General features: G+C 35.5%; 1 protein-coding gene across 4 annotated transcripts in view; it reads right to left on the reverse strand.

The window, feature by feature from the left end:
- Nucleotides 1-22238, reverse strand: part of BMP2K (BMP2 inducible kinase) — a 144383-nt gene that overhangs the window by 30868 nt on the left and 91277 nt on the right. For all 4 annotated transcript variants that reach the window (XM_055111374.2, XM_034958602.3, XM_034958603.3 and 1 more), the window contains exons 10-14: nt 19733-19896; nt 14444-14682; nt 13535-13633; nt 12684-12868; nt 6592-6749 (exon numbers count right to left, since the gene is read on the reverse strand). In XM_055111374.2, the coding sequence (XP_054967349.1) occupies nt 6592-6749; nt 12684-12868; nt 13535-13633; nt 14444-14682; nt 19733-19896 (845 nt within the window). The remainder of the gene's footprint in view (nt 1-6591; nt 6750-12683; nt 12869-13534; nt 13634-14443; nt 14683-19732; nt 19897-22238) is intronic.

Here is a 22238-nt window from a genome sequence, read left to right on the forward strand (position 1 = left end):
ATTTAATGTACATTTCAGTTACCTGGGGATTTGTTAAAATGTAGACTCTGATGGGATGAGTTTGGGGAGGATCCTGACATTCCACACTTCAACTAGCCCCCAAGTGATACTGACACTGCTGTCCAAGAAGTACACTCTTGAATAAACAAGGCCCTAGAGTCTATAATATTCTAAATATAATTACTCCTATGGGCAACTAATTCTTTCAAAACCTTTATGACAATGGGACAATTACCAGCTCTTACAGCTAAGATGAACTCTGCAATATCTACATGAAACTTTGGATTGTTTAAATTTTTACTTAAAATTTTGTTGAAACACTATTAAACATTTTGTTGAGGCACTAATATTGAGTTACTAAATACATCTGACAATTGTTTTATGAACAAACAAAACTTCCTAAACTTAAGTGCTACTTTTCAAATCCAACACTGCATTGGTTAACAATGAAAATTCATTTTGGGTATTATTTTTCAAGATATTAACTGTATACTTAATGCAGGAAATCAGTAACAAATGCTCATTTTACTAAAAACTTTTTATTATTTTGTTGTCAAAACACCCATTAAAGAGTAGCTAGTCCCATAACATCTTTCTGCAAAAGGTAGAAGAATAATTTATATAACGAAGGGTCCCTAACTTATTGTGGTGGGAGGCCGCAATCAAACCTTAAGGTGAGGATTAAGATTCACTGAGTCATAGAGATTACATGTGGTTACCTATTTATTCAGGCCCTGAATGCATTTATGGAGGAACTGTAAAACCAGTAATTATGCCTTGTATCAGAATCCACCTGGACTCCCCAACTCTTCTCCATTTCCCAAATTCCAGTGGATAAAGCACTGAGGACAGAGAAAAGAGGGGGTGAGAAAGAACAAATGGAAGAGACTGACTCAGAATGATAACTACAGCATGTCAATATCCAAGGGCCCTCATTCCTGAAAATTAAGACCAAAAGTATAAGTATTTAGGTCTGAATTAGAAACAGACTTTTTGCCTCAACCATCTGCATCATAACTGCTAGGATTCCTGTATAAAATGTAGTTACCTGGACCCAACCGTAGACTTGATTCATTAGGTCTACTCGATTCATTAGGTAGTAACTTAGGAATCTGCAATTTTATATACTGGTTTTTTTTTTGTTGTTTTATTTTATGTTTTGAGACAGGGTCTCACTCTTTCACCCAACCTAGAGCGCAGTGGCATGATCATGGCTCACTGTGGCCTCAACCTCTCAGGTTCAAGCGATCCTCCAATCTCAGCCTCCCAGGTTGCTGGCACTAGAGGCACAGGCCACCACGTTCAGCTAATTTTTTATTTTTTGTAGAGATAAGCTCTATGTTGCCCAGGCTGGTCTCAAACTCCTAGACTCAAGCAATCCTCCCAAAGTGCTGGATTACAGGCATGAGCCACCACACCCAGCCTCTCAGCACGTTTGTTTGTGAGACAGAGCCTTGCTGTTTCACCCAGGCTGTAATACAGTGGCATGATCTTGGCTCACTGCAACCTCTGCCTCCCAGGCTCAGCCTCTGGAGTAGCTGGGACTACAGGCACACCATACTTGGCTAATTTTATTTTTTTAATTTTTTGTAGACACTAGGTCTCACTATATTGCTCAGCCTAGTCTCGAACTCCCGGCCTCAAGCAATCCTCCCACCTCAACCTCCAAAGTAGCAGGATTACAGGCATGAACCACCACACCTGACCCTCTCCATGTATTTAAACCACTACTATACTAATGAGTCCCAGCTTATAAAACTGTGAAGTTATCACTAAGGTTCTTTAAATCCTCATGCGCTGGTATATTACATCCATCAGTCTGTGGTAAATTTATGGTAAGTATATAAACAGTACTGTGAAATTATGACAAAACTATACACATTATCATGTAGAGGGGAACTTATTTTTATATAGGGGTCCCTATAAGTAAAAATATGGAAGATACTGCTCTATGCAAAGTTCATTTATCCAGTTATTTCAAAATAGGAATCAGAATAAATTCATTGTAAAATGAATAATGTTATTGTTCCACAAAACACAGAATCAAGTTTTCAATTGAATTTTTTAAAAATCATTTATGTTTCTAAAGTTCACATGAAAATGTGAGTCTCAGGACACAAAATACAAAAGAAATATACATATTAATTTTGTAATTATTAATTACCTACAAATAAAATCTAATGAAATGGTTATGTAGAACTACTTTGTAAATACATAGTCAACCCTAAAATGTTTTTAATTACATTTTCAAATGACTGGTTTTCTTTAGATAAGAACAAAGCTTGATTATCCAATATGAGAAACTTACCTCCTGCCTTCACAAAAGAATTATGTTGGTGAATAAAGACAGTATGTTTTCAAGAATTTTAATTGATACAGATAGCAAAAATATAGGATTTTAAAATCCTAGAATCAAAGTATATTCCATAATATTATCACGAAATTAAAATAGTCTACAAAGTTAATTCTGCTGCTTATATGGATAATGGTATAATAAAAGGCTAAAAGGTTAATGAAAAACTCCTGAAACTGGTCTAATATATTTGAAAAGCTCTGTTATTCTACACTGAAGGAACAGTAATAGTTCTGAATTTGCTACAAAAGATGAGGGTTAATATTTTACAATAAACTACAGATTCAGATGCTTATAGCCATTGTCATTCTGTGGCTTCATAGGTGAAACAACAACATTCAGTAGAATTTATAAAGCAATCATAATCTTTAGTTATCTTCTATTTTTCTTTTTAGTTATTTTGATCCAATTTTAAGCAGAAACAAATCCACCATCAATAAATGAAATATATTTCATGAAGTAATAGTTTTAATTAACGAGTATAACTATACAACTATTTGCACAAATGTTAATAATTTCCCCAAAGCAAGCATATATGTTCTAATTACTGTTTAATGTATTAAATATTATGGCAATTTTAAATTGTCATATTAAATATTAAAATACTAAAATATTATGACAAATTGCTAAAGTTTACATACTACTCTGGATGTTCTGCTACAAAAAAGTAAAAATACAAACTTAAATTTTAAAAAAATCATTCAGACAAGCTTTATTATTATTGCTTAAATTTGATTTAATGTTTTGTTCTTACTAAAATTAAGAACAGGTAAAACAATTCTGAACCATAAATGGTATTCATTTATAGTGAAGAGTGAAAGCAAGAAGAATCTAGTTTATTTTACATATTAAATCCCTTTGCCTAGTATAGGAAATCAACTGTTTTCTTAAAGATCACTAATTAGTAATATTTTAGAATTTTGATATCTCAAAATACTATTATGATTTGAAAATTACTTTCTGGATAATACACGTAAAATATTCCCTAAACAGCATATTATTTTCCTTTTTTTGTTTTTAAAAAAATAACCATGAATCATATTCAAAATAAAACCCCAAATGGGAATGTATTATTCTGAATAATCATTACATTGGCAATACCTATACTTTTAAGGACCATATAAAGGCTTTCAGTTTCTCACTGGAAAGTGTTTTATAAACCCAAATATAAATTATTTTAGAAAAGACTTTGGAAAATTGTTAATACCTGTGTCAAGGAAAAGGGTACAAATATCCTACATTGCATTTCAACTGAATCAACAGTTTATTTATTCATTTTGGAAAATGATAGGATTTATATTATACTGATGGGCAAAATTTTGGAGTCACTGAACCCACTATTTCAGAATTCAAAAAAGGTGAAAGTCATTAAACTTTAAGAAAGTTTAATATAATGACCATCTATCAATTTTCATTGAACAATTAGTCTTCCAATAAACTCTGAAGGTTCTGGAAGAGGTCTTTTGCCCATCAATATAATATAAACTCATCAAATAGATCAAATATTAGATATCTTATTGCTTCTGAAAGAGGTGCTAAAGATGACTAAATATTACAGTTAAGTTAAACTCTGAAAGGAAATCTTTCTAAACTACATTTTATACACAACTTTATAGTAATTATGAACTTTTTTATTAATGACACTTCACCTTTTTTGAACCCTAAAAGAGTGGGTTCAATGACCCCAAAATAGTCACTGAACAATGAGTATCAATTATTAAAGGAAAAACAGACACTTTTCCATCAACTTCCTTGCTATCATTTTTCACTTCTGCTTTTGATGTGTTTGCCCACAAAGCCCCTTCTAATTTGACTGTTAAATTACCACTGAGAAACTAATAATTTAAATATAATTTTTAAATGCTGGCTAAAAGCCAAAAACCTCTTAAGTCATGACATAAAGGCTTATACAGAAAGTGAGAAAAGAGAAAGTGGCATTTATTTATTGAGTGCCCAAATTTAAAGACATCATTTAATTATCTGGACAACCCTATGAAGTAGGCATCACTATCCCCAGTTTATAAATGTGGAAGTGAGACTAACAACAGTTGAGTGACTTATCTGAGATTACAATCTAGTTAAGTAACATTGTCAGGGATCAAAATTTATGTTTTCTGGTACTGTGTGCCAAATTAAGCACATCAGACTTGTGACAATAATTTCAGTAGCTCATGGACCATGTAGCTGTTTTTCCAAATGGCTAAGGTTGCTCCAAGTCTAACCTTCACATAAAATTCCTCCTGCACTTTCCTTTGGAACTTAATATCTTTCTGTAATTAATACTGCAAAGTCTGAACTCTCTTTGGCATACACATGTGCACACAGACACACGCACAATTTACAAATGCTATCTGATCATGAAGTTTAAAATTTACACATTATCTGATCATGAAGTTTTAAGCTATTCTTAAAAATAGCTACTTAAGAATTTTACGTGCTCAACCCAATTTTTATGAAGTTATATACATATACGCATATTCATATGTCACTCTTGCCTGTGCTAAGTAAATAAAACTACTTTGATGTCATTACAAATTCTAGGGAACTTAGAATAACACATTTTTATAAGATACAAAATAATGTGAATACCCATTTCATAAATTCATTTGTTAAAAATAATTTTTTACCTAAGCAGTTGAAAATACTAATTTAGCAAACCCTGGTCAGTACACATTAAAATTAATATCTTTTGCTTTAAATATAATCCTATAAATTATAATGATTTGGTTACACCTTGTATCTACCCCTTCCATAACTTTGAAAGAGCTGAGCATGGTGGCTCACGCCTGTAATCCCAGCACTTTGGGAGGCCGAGGTGGGCGGATCACCTGAGGTCGGGAGTTTGAGACCAGCCTGACCAACATGGAGAAATCCCATCTCTACTAAAAATACAAAATTCGCTGGGCGTGGTGGCACATGCCTGTAATCCCAGCTACTCGGGAGGCTAAGGCAGGAGAATTGCTTGAACCCAGGAGGCGGAGGTTGCGGTGAGCCGAGATTGCGCCGTTGCACTCCAGCCTGGGCAACAAGAGCAAAACTCGGTCTCAAAAAACAAAAAACAAACAAACAAAAAATCTTGCTTTTGGGCCTACTCAACATAAATTCCAGGAAAATGCCAAACAAAAAAAGTTGTGGTTTAAAAAAAAACTGTTTTAGTAACATGTGATCAGTTTTATTAAGAAACCTTTATTAATGGCTCAGAACTCATTTTTATATCTGCATTTAATCATCAATTTAATTTTCATAATCATATAACCAATATATAAAATACAAATTTAAATCCCAAACTATTCTTACAGGAATTTTACATAAAATATATACCAATTCAGAACAAAGCATTTCATCTATTAAACATTCTCATAAGGCCAATTACCTAAATGAAATAGGAACTAGGAACTATAAACTAGGGACTATTAAGACCTTCTTTTCACATGCAAAAGGGGAAAACACACTTGTTTTGTGTGCACACCTGCACACACATGCACGCGCACACACACACACAAAGCCTCAGAAACCTGAAAATTATCTACATACTCTAGAAGTGAGCTTTTTGCTCCTATTTGGCAACCTACTCAAAACACTCACATCATTCTTTCAAAAAGGACATTTCTAAAATATGTGTGGCGAAGCTTGACATATATTAGGTAGTTCAAAGAAAAGCAATGATTCCAAGTAAAAACATTGAGATATCTGATTTAAAGTGAAAAAGAATTTATTTAATTTTTGCCATATCAGGACAACAAAGCAGCCCTTTTATGTCACCACTCATTAAAAGGGCATTACAAAACATTAACATAATGTAGTAGCCCATGTTTTCTTTCAGGCATTTTCAAAGGGCATCTCAGACCCACAATATTTTCTATTGAGTGTGCAGAAAAACAGAGCTGCAAAATCATTAGTAAGGCAAAATAATAAAATGTCTCCCTTTATATTGAAACATCAATTTTCCATGTTTTAGAGATATTCTGAATTTAACATTCATAGATATGCAATATTTAAGTTTTAGGATATTAGCATACTATCAGCAATATTGGGTTTAATAGCTACTATCAAGCAACTGATTTCTAATGCACACAACATAATTTGATAGTATATGTATAAGAAGATGGCCTGAATTTTGCCCTCAAATGCACAAAAAGAATTTTCCATACACATTCTCAAAAGTCTTTGGCCTTGCTGAATAATAATAGAGCTGTTATTTTACTGTGAAGCAAAATAAGCCTTCAAGTGTCCCTTACTTGATCTTAGAAGGTCAAATTCTCTGTCCAATAGTTCCTCTTCTGTTAACTTAGAGAAATTATCCTCTCCAAAAGGATTCCACCCTGACATATCAGGTGGATTGCTGATGTTCTTCTGATTTGTGAAATTTGCAATGGCCTCTTTATCAGCAACTGACCTATAGTAATAATTGAGTAAGAAAAAAGAAGATGGAAAGAAAAATTAAAATAAATAAAAATTTACAATGTCCTACTTTATACTTTATAAATTCTTAGAAAACCAAATCATTTCCTTATGACAGAGATGACAGACAAGGGCATGAGATGGAGAGGGAGAACATATGGGATCTAGATCACCTCCATAAGGTATACTAGCTCCATAATCACCTACATAAGGTACCCTAGCTGTGTACCCTTGGGCAAGTTCCTTAACTTCTCTGCCTCAACTTCATCTGTAAAAAGGAGTAATAGTATCCACCTCATAGGGTTGCTGAGAAGATTAAATAATTTAATACACGTAAAGCAAAGAGAACAATATCTAGTAAAAATAATAAATATTAACTGTTATTATCATAGTAAACAAGACTTAAAGTAAAAAATCAGTCACCTTATCAGACAGCATCACTCTAAAATCACTACTGAACACAGTGATCAAATGCCTTGGTTATGCTGGGACACCACAGTAATTTTCCTTTTGACAAAGGCATTCCCTATATATAGCTACCAACAAAAGATGAATTGCTAGGACTGCTTTATAAATTAGCTAAAGTTAAATGAGGGTTATTTTTGCATATAATAAATTATTATAGTATTTAAAGTATCTAGAGTCTGGAGCCTGAGACCACTGGTTCTATGAAAATTATCCTACAGGGCTCTTGGCTTTTAAGAGAAGATGAGAATATAAAGATTTCTTAACCCAAGAATCCCTGTGTACCTCTCCCTCAACCCAGCCTGGAAATATAGTCATATACCACATAATGACCTTTCACTCAACAATGGACCATACATATGATGGTGGTTCCATAAGATTAAAATAGAGCTGAAAAATTCCTATCACCTAGTGATATTGTAGCCATTGTAACACCATAGCACAACAGCTTACTCATGTGTTTGTGGTGATGCTGATTTGAACACACCTACTGGGCTGCCAGTTGTATAAAAGTATAGCAATACAATTGTGTACAGTGCACAATATTTGATAATGACTGTACTACTGCTTTATGTATTTACTGTACCATATTTTTGAGTTATGTTCAAGTATACTCCTACTTATTTTATTTAAAGTCGACTGTAAAACAGCCTCAGGCAGGTCCTTTAGGAGGTATTCCAGGAGAAGGTATTGTTATCATAGGAGATAACAGCTCCATGCCTGTTATTGCCCCTAAAGAACTTGCAGTGAGACAAGATGTGGAGGTGGAAGACAGTGATATTGACAATCCACATCTTGTGTAGGCCCGGGCTGATGTGTGTGTTTGTGTCTTAGTTTTCAACAAAAAAGTTTAAAAAGAAAAGTTAAAAAAGAAAAAACTTATAGAATACGAATATAAAGAAAATATTTTTGTACAGTTGTACATGTTTGTGTTTTGTGTTATTACCAAAGAGTCAAAATGTTTTTAAATTTTCAAAGTTTATAAAGTAAAAAAGTCACAGTAAACTAAGGTTAATTTATTATTGAAGAAGAAAAAAATTTTATATAAATTTAGTGTTTTCTAAGAATGCAGTGTTTATAAAGTCAAGTCTATAATAGTGTACAGTAATGTCCTAGGTCTTCACGTTCACTCACGACTCACTCATTGACCCACCCAGAAAAACTTCCAGTCCTCTAAGCTCCATTCATGGTAAGTGCCCTATACAGATGTACCATTTTTAATCCTTTATACAATATTTTAATTTTACCTTTTCTATGTTTAGATACAAAAATACTTACCATTCTGTTACAATTGTCTATAGTACTAAATACAGTAACATGCTATACAGGTTTGTAGCCTAAGAGCAATAAGCTATATAATAAAGCCTAGATGTGTAGTAGGCTATACCATCTAAGTTTGTGTAAATGCACTCTATGATGTTCATACAACAAAATTGCCTAATGATGCAATTTCTTAGAACATGTCCCCATTGTTATGCAATGCATGACTGTATAGCATAAGAACGAGACAATGTAAGAAAGCTATTAAGTTTCTTTCATAATTCACATGCAAATCCTCTTAACAGTAGTAATGAAGGGAGAATCCTAATGTTCAAAGTAGTATCTCAATTTCACAAGTCTTAACTGATCCCCTAAATTTACCTAACCATTGAGAGCTCATTGCCATTGCCACCAAACAGGTCTTAGAAGAGAAAAGAAAGGCAAAAGTCGTCTATTTAATCCCTTAGTCCAAGCCCCTTCAGCATATCTGAGCCAAGAATAGGATACTTAAATACTTACTGAAGGCTAGCATATAACAGAGGAAAATAAATAGTAAGTTACCTACAAGTAAATAGACTTGCTTAGTAAATAGAACTTAGGTATCTTAATTTAAAAAACAATTCAGTTTAAAGTCCATTCTGGATGCATTAACTGCCAGTCTGAGCCTGCCTCTGTGTGACAGAGTCCCATCTCTCCTTAAAACACAGATCAGATGTTTTTACCCAGAAAATTGAAGGGAAAAAAAAAAACAGATCACAGTGGGTAAAACTCAAAGAGAGATGGGCATCCCCCCTCCTGTCTGTCAATCATTCCTTTTAGAACTTTCTGATTCCCTATATGAATCACCCCCTTCCTATTCCCAAAATAAATTTATGGATTCCTATTGGCAGACTGTAACTCAATAGGGTTATCACCTTAACCTAGTTTAAACAGGTATTAAAATATGTCTACAAGTTATCTGACATTCCTCCCTTCGAAGGGCGAAACCGAATTTCACTGCCCTTGAACATGAGCTAGATCTAGTGACTCAATTCTAACAAATGAAATATGGCACAAGCAGCAGCCCATGACTGTTGAGACTAGGTCTAAAAAGACATTTCAGATTCCTCCTTGCTCTGTCTCTTGGATCACTCATTGAGGGAGAAACCAGAATCAATAATTCCTTGTTCAAAATAATTTTTGCCTTGGCAAAGAGAAAACTCAAGCAGTCTTTTGAAGAAATCCATGTGGCAGGGGACTGAAGCCTCCTGCCCAAAGCCATGTGAGTGAACTATCTTGTAAATTACATCCTTTATCACCAGCCAAGCCTTCAGAGGACAGCCGACCCAGCCTTACCAGACACAACCACCCTGTTAAGCCACCCCTAAATTTCTGATCCAAAGAAAGTATGTAAGATAATAAATGTTAACTGCTGTTTTAAACCATTAAGTTTTGAGATAATTTATTAGGCATCAACAGATAACTAATATAACAGGGCAATTATATCATAAGAAGATAACGTATGCATAGATGATGTTTATTTTAACTATTATTGGAATATAACACAGTAATACTCTCTGATATTCATACTAAAGATAAATTAACATGGTGGAAGAGTAGAAAGTTTAGCAAAAGATAGTGGAAAAGAAAAGGAAATAATCATTCCAACAAAGATAGTGACTCTTTCCCTCTGTCTAAGGAACTACTACTTGGTTTCTTATATTCTACTCAAATAGCCCTTATCCACTGAGAGACAAACATTTAACCCCAATTCTCTTCTTCCACTGACTTTGTCACAAGCAGGAACATTAGTTTAGAGCTCTTTTTAAATTGTTACAGAAGATACTATACTCAACATACAATCTGATGTTAGATAGGTATAATATTAATGAAGTAGCATTGACGTACCAAGTGTGGCTGGAGCAATGTTCCCACATGAAGTTCCACATTTCTAACCTTTAGTGGCTGAGTGTATACTTTTTTCTACCATATCCTTAAATACATAAATTTCATAGGAGTGGAGTAAAACAAGTCTTATGCACTTTCCCAGATATGCAACCCAATTATTTCCTAACCTGGGGAATGCAAGATCATTTTTGTGATAACTTATTTTTTAATAGTTACACAGAAATTAAAAGAAAAGTGTCTAATGTATCAAACCTGTGATTTGTCGAATAGCATCACTACAAATGAGAATAAAGCAGGCAGTGCTATAGTAATTAATATACATTACAGGCATCAGCACCTTGCATGCCAGTGTATGCCTCAAATCCTTGGATATCCAACTTTCTTTGTAACTAATCAGAAGTTTAGACAGATTTCCAATTCATCATCCCATTCTCAACAGTGACATAACTTTGCTTCCAGGAGCTGACAGACTTTTAGAATATGAAGTATACACAATATATATGCTATGTCAGAGAAGACAGTTAATATCTTTTCTATTTTCCAACTAAATAAACTAGATTTGACATTTTTTATGCTAGTTAGCATCAAAAGTGGAAAAAAGCAATCATCTAATTAGTACAATAGCCTCATCAGTATCTTTAAGCAATTATCAAGCAGAATATCTGATTTTTAATGAGGAAAATTATTCCATTCTTATCACTAGGGGACTTAGCAAATTTATTAGATTACTATTTACATTTCATACTTTATATTTTAGTGGATCTTATTTGTTTAAAATGTATGTTTTAATTTTATTATACACAATAATGTTACCAATTTATTAAAGAAAAAAGCACTATGTGAATAAAGCAAAAAATTTTAACTAGAGTAGATAAATGACAAAGAGTTTGGCAAATACTGATCTGAACTTTTTGTGTGTGTGTGTGTGTGTGTGTGTGTGTGTGTGTGAGATGGAGTCTCGCTCTATTGCCAGGCTGGAGTGCAGTGGCATGATCTCAGCTCGCTGCAATCTCTGCCTCCCAAGTTCAAGCCATTCTCCTGCCTCAGCCTCCCAAGTAGCTGGGATTACAGGCGTGCACCACCACACCCAGATAATTTTTGTATTTTTAGTAGAGATGAGGTTTCACCATGTTGGCTAGGATGGTCTTGATCTCCTGACCTCATGATCCGCCTGCCCTGGTCACCCAAAGTGCTTGGATTACAGGCATGAGCCACCGCACCCTGCCTGATCTGGACCTTTAAACTGGCCTTTGACCTATACTCTGCTCTCTCCTTAGACAAAATTGTCCTAATTCATCCACCCCAATTCTTACTTTAGAAAAGTAGTTCAAGAAATCAGTTCGTTTCTGTCTCCCTCTCTACCATACCCGCCCCACCATCTGTCTCTTGCACATGTGCACACACATGCATGCATGCACACACAAGCATGCATGCATACACACACACACACACACAGAGGTTGGGAGGCATTCTATAGCAAACTGCATACTTTAGCTCTCTTTTGAGATGCAGTGTACAAGTATGCTACTGATGCTGCTGTTTCTCCTGCTCAACTCTGAGCCAAAGCTTATAGACACCTTTTCTCAGCGAATGTTTCAAATCCTTAAACAGCATTGTATGAGAACTTCAGTGTTCATGTAACAGAAGTCTAACAGCTCCTACCTCCTAGGTATCTAAAAACATTAGGAGGCATTGATGATGATTCTTAACTACAAGATGCCAAAGCACGTGCCATTTTGTATATAAGTTTAAGAAATATTGTACCAAAGTTATTTAATTTATAACGCTACTAACCAATATGTCTCAATAGCCAAAATATACTATTACCAACTATGTTATGGTAACAGTATGTATACTATATATCATCTGAAAATACATATATGTAAAAATGTTTATACCTATTTAAATTAAATTATACAATCTTTATGAGTAAACAGTAAAATTAATCAAAGGTAATAACATGTAAATAGAGAAAGTCTATAAGGATTTTTTTTTAACTGCTGAAGTCACTTGTTAGGGTGTTGTTTATACTTACATTACCAAAAATGCCTTTACATACAAGCCAATAATATCCTTAGCCCTAAATGCTGTTAGATGTTGCTACACCTTACCTACAAATAGCAGTTAGCAGAATTAACTGAGGAAACGGAAGGATGGGGATGCCAAGGGACCAGAAGACAGGACTAGGAAGAGAGAATGGGTGGCTCTACAGAAAGATAAATTCTAAACTAATTTAAGAGAACTTAATGACCGACCATTCAACGATGACTTCCACTTCCACAATAATTTCCTTTGCTTTCACTGGAAAAATACTTGCCTATTGGCACTATAGGAGGAGTCCATTATGGTTCCAACCTGAGCTGGAAGTGATGAAGTATAGGAAACCAAGGCTGGTGAGAACTCTTGAGGGGAGGTAAGATATTCAGGTGATGCCTGTTGTTGAGACGGCTGATGTTGAGCTAGCATCTGCTGTTGAAAGAAAGCCTGCTGATACTGCGGCATCTGAAAAAAGAAATGATATTATACAAAACAATGCTCCAGTCCTAAAGCACTGTCAGCACTGCATCTATTTACTATGTTCCTTCCTTTCACATTGGTGACAAAACCAGAAACGTAAAAAACAATCATCTACAGGAGCAGCTCTATTACTAGAAAACTACAGCAAGATGAAATAAATCTTTTTAAAAAGTTGTAAAGGTAGGCTCACTTGGCCAGAATCAAAAATCCTCTTTTAAGTATTTTAAGAAAAAGAGTAGCTTAAAGTCACTAATATAGTGGTTGCTGTAAAAAAAAAAAAAAAAAAAAAAAAAAAAAGTCAAATTATTCTCTGAAGAAAATATACTCTCCCTTTGGGTTTCATTTTTTTACTCAATAGATATATGCTGAATGAAAGAGACATGTGACGAAAGACTATAGGTAAGACATCATTTCCCTTATATAATGACATAAGAGAAGTACGTTATCGGTCAATTACTATGTGCCATATTCAGGTGCCATTGTTCAGCGCAATTTAAAGCTGCTTGAGAATATATGACTGGCTTTGATAAAATACATGTCAATTAACTTACTTGATTTTGAATTACTAAATTCTGAATAATATGATTCATACTGTGAATTCCAACACCATAATGTATACTCAGAGAAATCTCTAGAAATTATATAAGTTACCATTGTAGGATACTGTGATGCAGAAGGTTGTGGTTGATATACCGAATGCATTAAAAATTGTTGTTGAAGCATCTGTTGCTGCTGTGTTGCATGTTGATACTACAACGAGAAAATCAAACAAATTAATAAATGTTATGCCTTTTTTGTGTCAGAGCCCTTTTTAAAGTATTGATCTTACCATAATGATTTGAGAAATCAGTAGTCCAAACATCAATACAAAATAGCTATACTCTAAATTACTATAATTTATTAATAAATATGCTTATCAGAACTGGTTTCAAAATTATCAACAAAACAGATTCAATTAAAACCATTTTTAGCACAATTTAAGGATGTTTAGAAGAAAGCTACCAAAACACATTTACCACCTTTTCCTAGAAGATAAAGACACCTGAGTGACTTCTAACCAAGCCCCATTACACTAAATCTACACTCTCCTTTTATCTCCCCGTCAGTGGTGTCTTCTGGGCATCCCATGGTACCACCTACTTACTACCCTCCACTCTGGATCTATCAACCAAAACCAGGAGGGTGACAAAAATCTAAGACAATGTTACTTCTGAAAAGCCTAATATCACCTTTCCAACAATAGCATTATTAGTCTGTGAACTCAAAACGTAACCTCAGATAATATTCATTATAAACTGCAGTGCTTATTTGTGAATACTAAATGTTTCAGATGAACATTCTTTTCTTCATAAGGCCACAATGCAACCTATTTTAGAGTATTCTTAAGTATTTCACTGATTGCAAATTAAATATGTATTCTTTCATAATTAGAAAATTGGGGAAAGTGTTTACTCAAATCTAGAGTTCAAGGTGCCCATGATACAAAAAGGAATTCACTGATATTCAATTTGCTGCATCAATTTCACACTACTTCCACATCTAAAGAAACAAAAAAATTACCTGCTGCATATAAGCATCTTGAAGTAGGTGGTGGTGGTGGTGCTGCTGCTGCTGCTGCTGCTGTTGCTGCTGCTGCTGCTGCTGCTGCTGCTGGTGAGGATGACGATGCTGTAAATGGAGTTGCTGTAATCTCCAATCTCCCTGCTGTAGTTGCTGGAGTACTCTATGCTGCTGTGGTGGCTGCTGAGGAGGTCCCTGACCCAATAAAATTTCAGGGCCATTTCCAGGTCTTAGTGCCCCTAAAGACAGGTCCAAACACTTACATTAACATACTAATGATTTCAATTAAAAAGCTGGATTTCAACATGCTCATTTCAATAATAATTTAACTAAGGCATTTATATCCTTATTTATAACACAAAACTTCCATATGCATAGAGTTTATAGGGATTTACTTTAATTATAAGTACCGAAGAAGCTTAATTTTGTCGTCTACAACTCTGAACAAGTCAACATCTCAGAAACACTTCATGTTTCATACTTCGGCTCTCCATGAACACAACATCCATGTTAGTTTGTTCTACACTGCTCAACAATATCATGTACTATCATGAGTATGTATTAGTACCAATATAATTCTCTGTCTAGAATGCCATTTTCCACCTAGTGAAATTCTTATTCTTTAAAGTTTAGCTCAAACCTCTCTTCCTTGTTCCTTCATCTAGCACTTCCACTCAGTTTATTACATTTCAGTCTGTCTTGCACATGTTAATGACTTACATGGCTATTTCCTAACCAGGGAACCTGAGGGAAGAGATGATGACTTACTCATCTGTTAAGAGTCCCAAAAAACCTTTTATACAAAAGATGATTAATAAATGCTCACTGTAATGGATCTATTAACACTGTCTCCTAAATGGATATTTATTTATAAGCTCCATAAATTATACCCTAGGCAAATCCTATGAATAAACTTTAAAAATTAACTAAAAAGTAAGATATACACTTAATGCAATACACTAATGCACCATAACTTCTATATTCTCCTCTAATAAACTTACCCTACATTCAAATGCAACTGTTCAATCCTAGAGGATAAAAAGAGTGGGGAGAGAGTGCAAGGAGGGAGAGAAGGGTTCTTTTTTCATCAATGTTAGTATCCTCAAACGTCCTCAGACCTAAGTACAACAGCTTTATGAAAATAGTTTTATAACTATTTCTAACTTTTCTAATTATAAGGAAATGCATGTTCACTTTAATTATCCTTGAAAATACTTATAAAAATGTAAGTCAAAAAATGAAAATCACAATTCCACCACACAGATACAACCATCATTAGCCTTTTAAGTGTATTTCTTTCCAGTTGAAAGAGTACTAAAATAACTACTCAAAAATCATTCACCTTGAAAATTTTTATTTTTTAATTGGCAAATAATAATTGTACATATTCATGGAGTACATATTGATGTTTTGATACATATTTTGCATAGTGATCAGATCAGGATAATTAGCAAAACGGTCACTGCAAGCATTGTCATTTTTTTGTGTGTGTTGGGAACACTCAATATCCTCTTTCTACCTATTTGAAATTATACAAAATATTGTTAACTAGTCATTCTACAGTGGTATAGAATGCTAGGATTTATTCTTCCTATCTAGCTAAAATTTTATATCCTTCAGTAAATCTCTCCCTACCCCTCACTTCCCTCTATCCTTCCAGCCTTTAGTATATTTTATCTCCTTGAAAATTTAATAACAACAGCCCCCTAAGTAACTTATAGGTTAAAAAAGAAATCACAAAGGGGCCAACGTAGAGCTCAGGCTGTGGCTTCAGAGAGTGGAAGCCCCAACCCTTAGCAGCTTCCATTCGGTGTTGAGCCTGTGGGTGCACAGAAGTCAAGAACTGAGGTTTGGGAACCTCGGCCTAGATTTTGGAAGATATATGGAAATGCCTGGATACGCAAGCAAAAGTTTGCTGCAGGGGCAGGGCCCTTATGGGGAACCTCTGCTAGGGCAGTGCAGAAGGGAAATGTGGGGTCAGAGACCCCACAAAGAGTCTCTACTGGGGCACTGCCTAGTGGAGCTGTGAGAAGAGGGCCACCATCCTCCAGACCCCAGAATAGTAGATCCACCTACAGCTTGCAACATGCGCCTGAAAAAGCTGCTGATACTCAACGGCCAGCCCATGAAAGCCGCCGGGAGAGACACTGTACTCTGCAAAGCCACAGGGGAGGAGCTGCCCAAGACCATGGGAACCCACCTTTTGCATCAGCATGACCTGGATGTGAGACCTGGAGTCATAGGAGATCATTTTGGAGCTTTTAAATTGGACCACCCCCTGGATTTCAGACTTGCATGGGCGCTGTAACCCCTTTGTTTTGGCCAATTTCTCCCATTTGGAACGGCTGTATCTACCCAATACCTTATCCCCATTGTATCTATGAAGTAACTAGCTTGCTTTTGATTTTACAGACTCATAGGTGGAAGGGACTTGCCCTGTCTCAGAGGAGACCTTGGACTGTGGACTTTTGGGTTAATGCTGAAATGAGTTATGACTTTGGAGGACTGTTGGGAAGGCATGATTGGTTTTGAAATGTGAGGACATGAGATTTGGAGGGGTCAGGGGTAGAATGATATGGTTTGACTTTGTCCCCACCCAAATCACAACTTGAATTGTATCTCACAGAATTCCCATGTTGTAGGACGGACCCAGGGGGAGGTAACTGGATCATGGGGGCGTCTTTCTTGTGATAGTGAATAAGTCTCATGAGATCTGACGGGTTTATCAGGGGTTTCTGCTTTTGCTTCCTCCTCATTTTCTCTTGTTGCCGCCATGTAAGAAGCGCCTTTCACCACCCGCCATGATTCTGAGGCCTCCCCAGCCATGTGGAAATGCAAGTCCAATTAAACCTCTTTTTTTCCCCCAGTTTCTGGAATGTCTTTATCAGCAGCATGAAAACGAACTAATACGTATGTATAGTATGACTCCATTTATTCTATTTTATTTACTTACTATTTTTGAGACAGAGTCTTGCTCTGTTGCCCAGCCTGGAGTGCAGTGGCATGATCTTGGCTCACTGCAACCTCCACCTCCTGGGTTCAAGTGACTCTTGTGCCTCAGCCTCCCAAGTAGCTGGGATTACAGGCATATGCCACTACACCCAGCTAATTTTTGTACTTTTAGTAGAGATGGGGTTTTGCCGTGTTGGCCAGGCTGGTCTCGAACTCCTGGCCTCAAGTGATCCACCCAACTCGGCCTCTCAAAGTGTTGGGATTACAGGCAGTGAGCCACCATGCCCGGCCTCCATTTATTTTAAATACAACATGAATTATTTCTATCTGTATATATACATGTAAAAACATAAAAAAGGACTGGGAAGATGAACATTAAACAGCTGCTGGTTAACTCTGGGAAGAAAATGGAGGGAGACATTTACATTTTCACTGAATACTACTGTATAATCCGAATATTTTAAAATACAATACTCACGTGTTAATTTTTGTATTATTTTTAAAGGGTGAAGAAATGTTTAAAAAAAAATGCACTTATTGGGGGAAAAAGAGGAACATTTTTCCAACTTAAGCTGAAAGCATGTAAGAAAGAGAAACACGGCCCCTGACATCAGGATTAGGCCTGGCAATCACAGCTAAGTCTTGGTGCTCTCCTGTTGAATAATCTCATACAACATTAGACAAGGACACTATGACTTTGATGGATCAAAATAAGACCACTCCAAAATCATGTCTGAACAGCGACAAAACCATGAACATTGTCCAAACCCCAAAAATGTCTCAACATCTTTAGCTACTGAGGCTTTAGCTTCCTTCTTTCTAGACAAAATTTATATTAAGAAACCTAAACATATCATAACAGCTCTTGCTTTTTTTCTTTTTTTTTTTTTTGAGACAGTCTCATTCTGTCGCCCAGGCTGGTGTGCAGCAGTGCGATCTTGGCTCACTGCAATCTCCATCTACTGGGTCCAAGGGATCCTCTGCACCTCAGCCTCCCCAGTAGCTGGGACTACAGGTGTGCACCACCATGCCATTGCTCAGGCTGGTCTTGAACTCCTGGCCTCAAGCAATTCGACCTGCCTTGGCCCCCCAAAGTGCTGGGATTACAAGCATGAGCCACTGCACCCAGCTTCATATGCCCTCTTCTTGACAGTATCCAATACAGAGAAAAGCCTACTTCCCTTTGAGTTCGAGACCAGCCTGCCAACATGGTGAAACCCCATCTCCACTAAAAGTACAAAAATTAGCTGGGTGTGGTGGCAGGCCCCTGTAATCCCAGCTACTTGGGAGGCTGAGGCAGGAGAATGGCTTGAACCCAGGAGGCGGAGGTTGAAGTGAGCCGAGATCGTGCTATTGCACTCCAGCCTGGGGGACAAGAGTGAGACTTCATCTCAAAAAAATAAATAAATAAAAAATAAAAACATCACCTTTCCTGAACATATACTTTACTTGATAGTAACAACAGTAGTTAATAGTTAACATTTATCAAAGGCATATCGTGTATCAGGTAGCACATTAAACAGCCATTTAATCCTCCCAATAATCCTATTAAGATAGGTACTAGTACTTTTAGAAGCTATATTACTAAAAAATGGGAGAAATAGGACTCAAATCAGGTTCATGAGACTCAAAACGTACACTCTTAACCATTACGGTATCCTCATTAAAAACATTTTAACATTAAAACACGACAGATTTATCATGAAATAAAGTGCAAAACAGGATTTCTTTAAGGTGAGTCTTCAGGTTATACTCCCAGATCCTTGAGAAAAATAAGTTTACTCGAATGTTACGGACATTTCTTTGGGGGGAAAAATTTTTTTTAAGTACCACACTGTACCATAATGCTTAGGAGATACTTTAGATGAGTAAATTTTTCTCAAAATCAGGTAAGTTTTTATATTGTAATGTCCATACGGATGGTTCAAGATAGCCCTTCACCAAGGCTCTAGGTGCAATACAAAGACATAAACTTTGTAAGACTAGTGTTTCAACTTTCTTTCTCATATAACATAGACTTTTTCCATACCGTTGAACTTTATTCCCAACCTCAAACCCTATTAGTTGATGACTCTAGGGATAAGAGTTTGTATTTATAGTATCAAAGCAAATTGTGAGTTTTTTGTACCATACTTTTATATTGCCAGTAACTTCCCTTTGCCTACAATTGAATTGTTGAGAAACCAACTGAATTTATTAGACATCAGTAGAAAGTTTCTGAAAGCATTATGTTATCTGCTTTACAATATTAAGGATCACCTGAGGTCAGGAAATCAAATCATAAAAGGTATATTAACATTAACCTTTAAGCGGATGAGGTTGGCGGGGCTCTATTACCTTTTGGTCTATGGTTACCAAATTCACCAGGAGCAAGGACTTTAACAGGTGTTGCTGAACTTTGAATGGTCAGCACACTGGGAGTGGCAGTAGTAGCAGAGTTGGCCTTTGGTCTTTGTCTTGGTGCAATTGAGGTTTCTGTTGGTCCAATGGTATCTGTTATTCTACAAGAGAATATATTTCATTCTAAATACTGGGATTATTTCTAATTTACTATTTATTCTATAAAGCATCCAACTCAACAGATGCATTTTAACTATTACTGATAATCGCATTAGTCCTCATCTTTCTCCTAAGGCTCATTTTCAAGTATTAAATGTTTACTAAACACAGAAAAATAAATAAAACTAACAATTTTCCTTAAAACAGTACACAACCATTCATAATCTCCTACTGAAACCAGCAGAAAAAGAATATAGTCCCAGAAATTGCTCTTAAGGAGATGAAATGATACTGAAAGGAAATAAACAGAAACCTTTTCATAAGGTTTTGGACAAAACTGACAGCCACTCTCTGAACTTGTCAGGGAAATAAAAATAAGAAACAACAAGGAATAATCTCCCTTTACTTGGACTCCAAGGCATAAAAAAAGAAAAGACTGTGGCCTAGGGCATGTTAAACAAAATAAGCCAAAACTTTTAACAGATGCCACCTGCTCACATTCAACTTCTTGAATCTTTAACTTTGCTTTACTTAGAACACAGAATGGAAAGTATATAAAATTTATCCCACTAGGACTTAGTTTAGGCCCCAGATGTGAGTGGTTAAGCAGTAAACACAGTTTTGAAATCAAGAGACAATAAATATAATTTGAGAAGACACCAACATTTGCTTTTTTTAAAAAACAAAAAAGGTAAAATATTTATATATTTATCAACTTGCTTTCTACAAATTAAGTACAAAAACTCAAATACTTGTTAATAGGACCAAATGTTCACTTTCCAACAGGATTCACAATAAAATATCTTTATTAAATCCCCTTACACATTTTCAAGTGAATACTTAAACTTTTTACATACATATGATTTATGAAGCACACATCTGCTGCATTTGCATCTATCAACAAGTGCACAGATCCAGTTATTTCCCAATATCTGTGTGTACCACAAGAGGGAGCCCTATTAACAACTATCTTTCCAAGAGGAACCAAAAAAAAACGTGACACTGAATCAAAAGATCTTAGAATTATATGTATGCTGTTTTCTGAAAGTAACACTTAAGCTCTAGATGGGATGGGGATGGTAAAAGACATGAAAATTTAACTAATAGGCCAAATATATACAGATATTACATATATACATATATACACCGATATATATATCGGTGTATATATATATATACACCGATATATATATCGGTGTATATATATATATATGTAATCAATTATATCTTGTTTTAATGATAATCAAGTATTTACTGACATTAAATTATTGATGTGGCATTACAATCAATGCTATACTCCCTAAGCTCAAGTAATCTGGGGGAAATATTGTACACAATCTCTCTCTTTAACTATCCATTCTGTATTAAACGGCTAGTACAGGTCAGACCTGACGTTGCCTTGTTGCTGGTCTAAACCCTCTTTACAGATTCACAACACACGTAGGCATAGCAAAAGCCCTAAGAAGCATATTAAAAGTCTGTATACTTTGTTCACTCTGATGTCTCTGTTTTATCAATACAGTAATATGTATTGTACATTTACTGATATCCAGAAAAACACTGCATAACACCCTGTCTTCAAAGAATGTACAGCATACCTAGGAAGACAGGGCATATGTTAGTGGAAATGTAATAAATATAAGATAGTAAAAATCATCAGTGCCAAGCTAGTGCTGTCAAGAATTTATGGAGATGTAATTGTACTTTTAACCTAATTTGGCTACAGAAGGCTTCAGGTAGAAACTGGGGTTTAAAATTTTCATAATAAGTTTGACTTTATTAGGCAGTGACAAAGAAACCAGGTATTCTATGTGAAGGAATGGGAAGAAAATGCCTGGGCAGATTAGGCATAGGGAAGATACAAAATCAACTGAAGTTAAAAACAGTAATTATTGCATCAATACTGCTGTACAGTCTCATTTTCACTATTACAACAGTCACAGAGCTGTTTTTCTGCTTCCCTTCTTTTCTCCTTGCCATCACCTGAACAAAATCATCACAGGTTTCCTAGAACTCAGACTCACACTCTCCTGCTTAAAATCCTTCAATGTTTCCATCTGCCAGGCCAGTGATTCTCAGTGTCTCAATCTTTAAGACATGTGTCAGATAAATTTCACATCTTAAACCATACTAAGAGCAGATGCAAAGTTCGGGGAGATGAGAGTGACCTTTTAAGAAGGCAAAGAATACCACAGATTGAAGGCAGCTGAGAAACCCACAGGAGCTTTTTGAAAACGTGGGTAATGAAACTGCTAGTAAATGATTTCTCCTCCCAAAATGTGCTCTTTACATGGAAAAAACTAAATTTTTTAATATTAAGCTTTGTATACATTTAGATTTTTTC

The sequence above is a fragment of the Pan paniscus genome, chromosome 3, assembly GCF_029289425.2.
Source record: "Pan paniscus chromosome 3, NHGRI_mPanPan1-v2.0_pri, whole genome shotgun sequence".
Classification (NCBI taxonomy): Eukaryota; Metazoa; Chordata; class Mammalia; order Primates; family Hominidae; genus Pan; species Pan paniscus.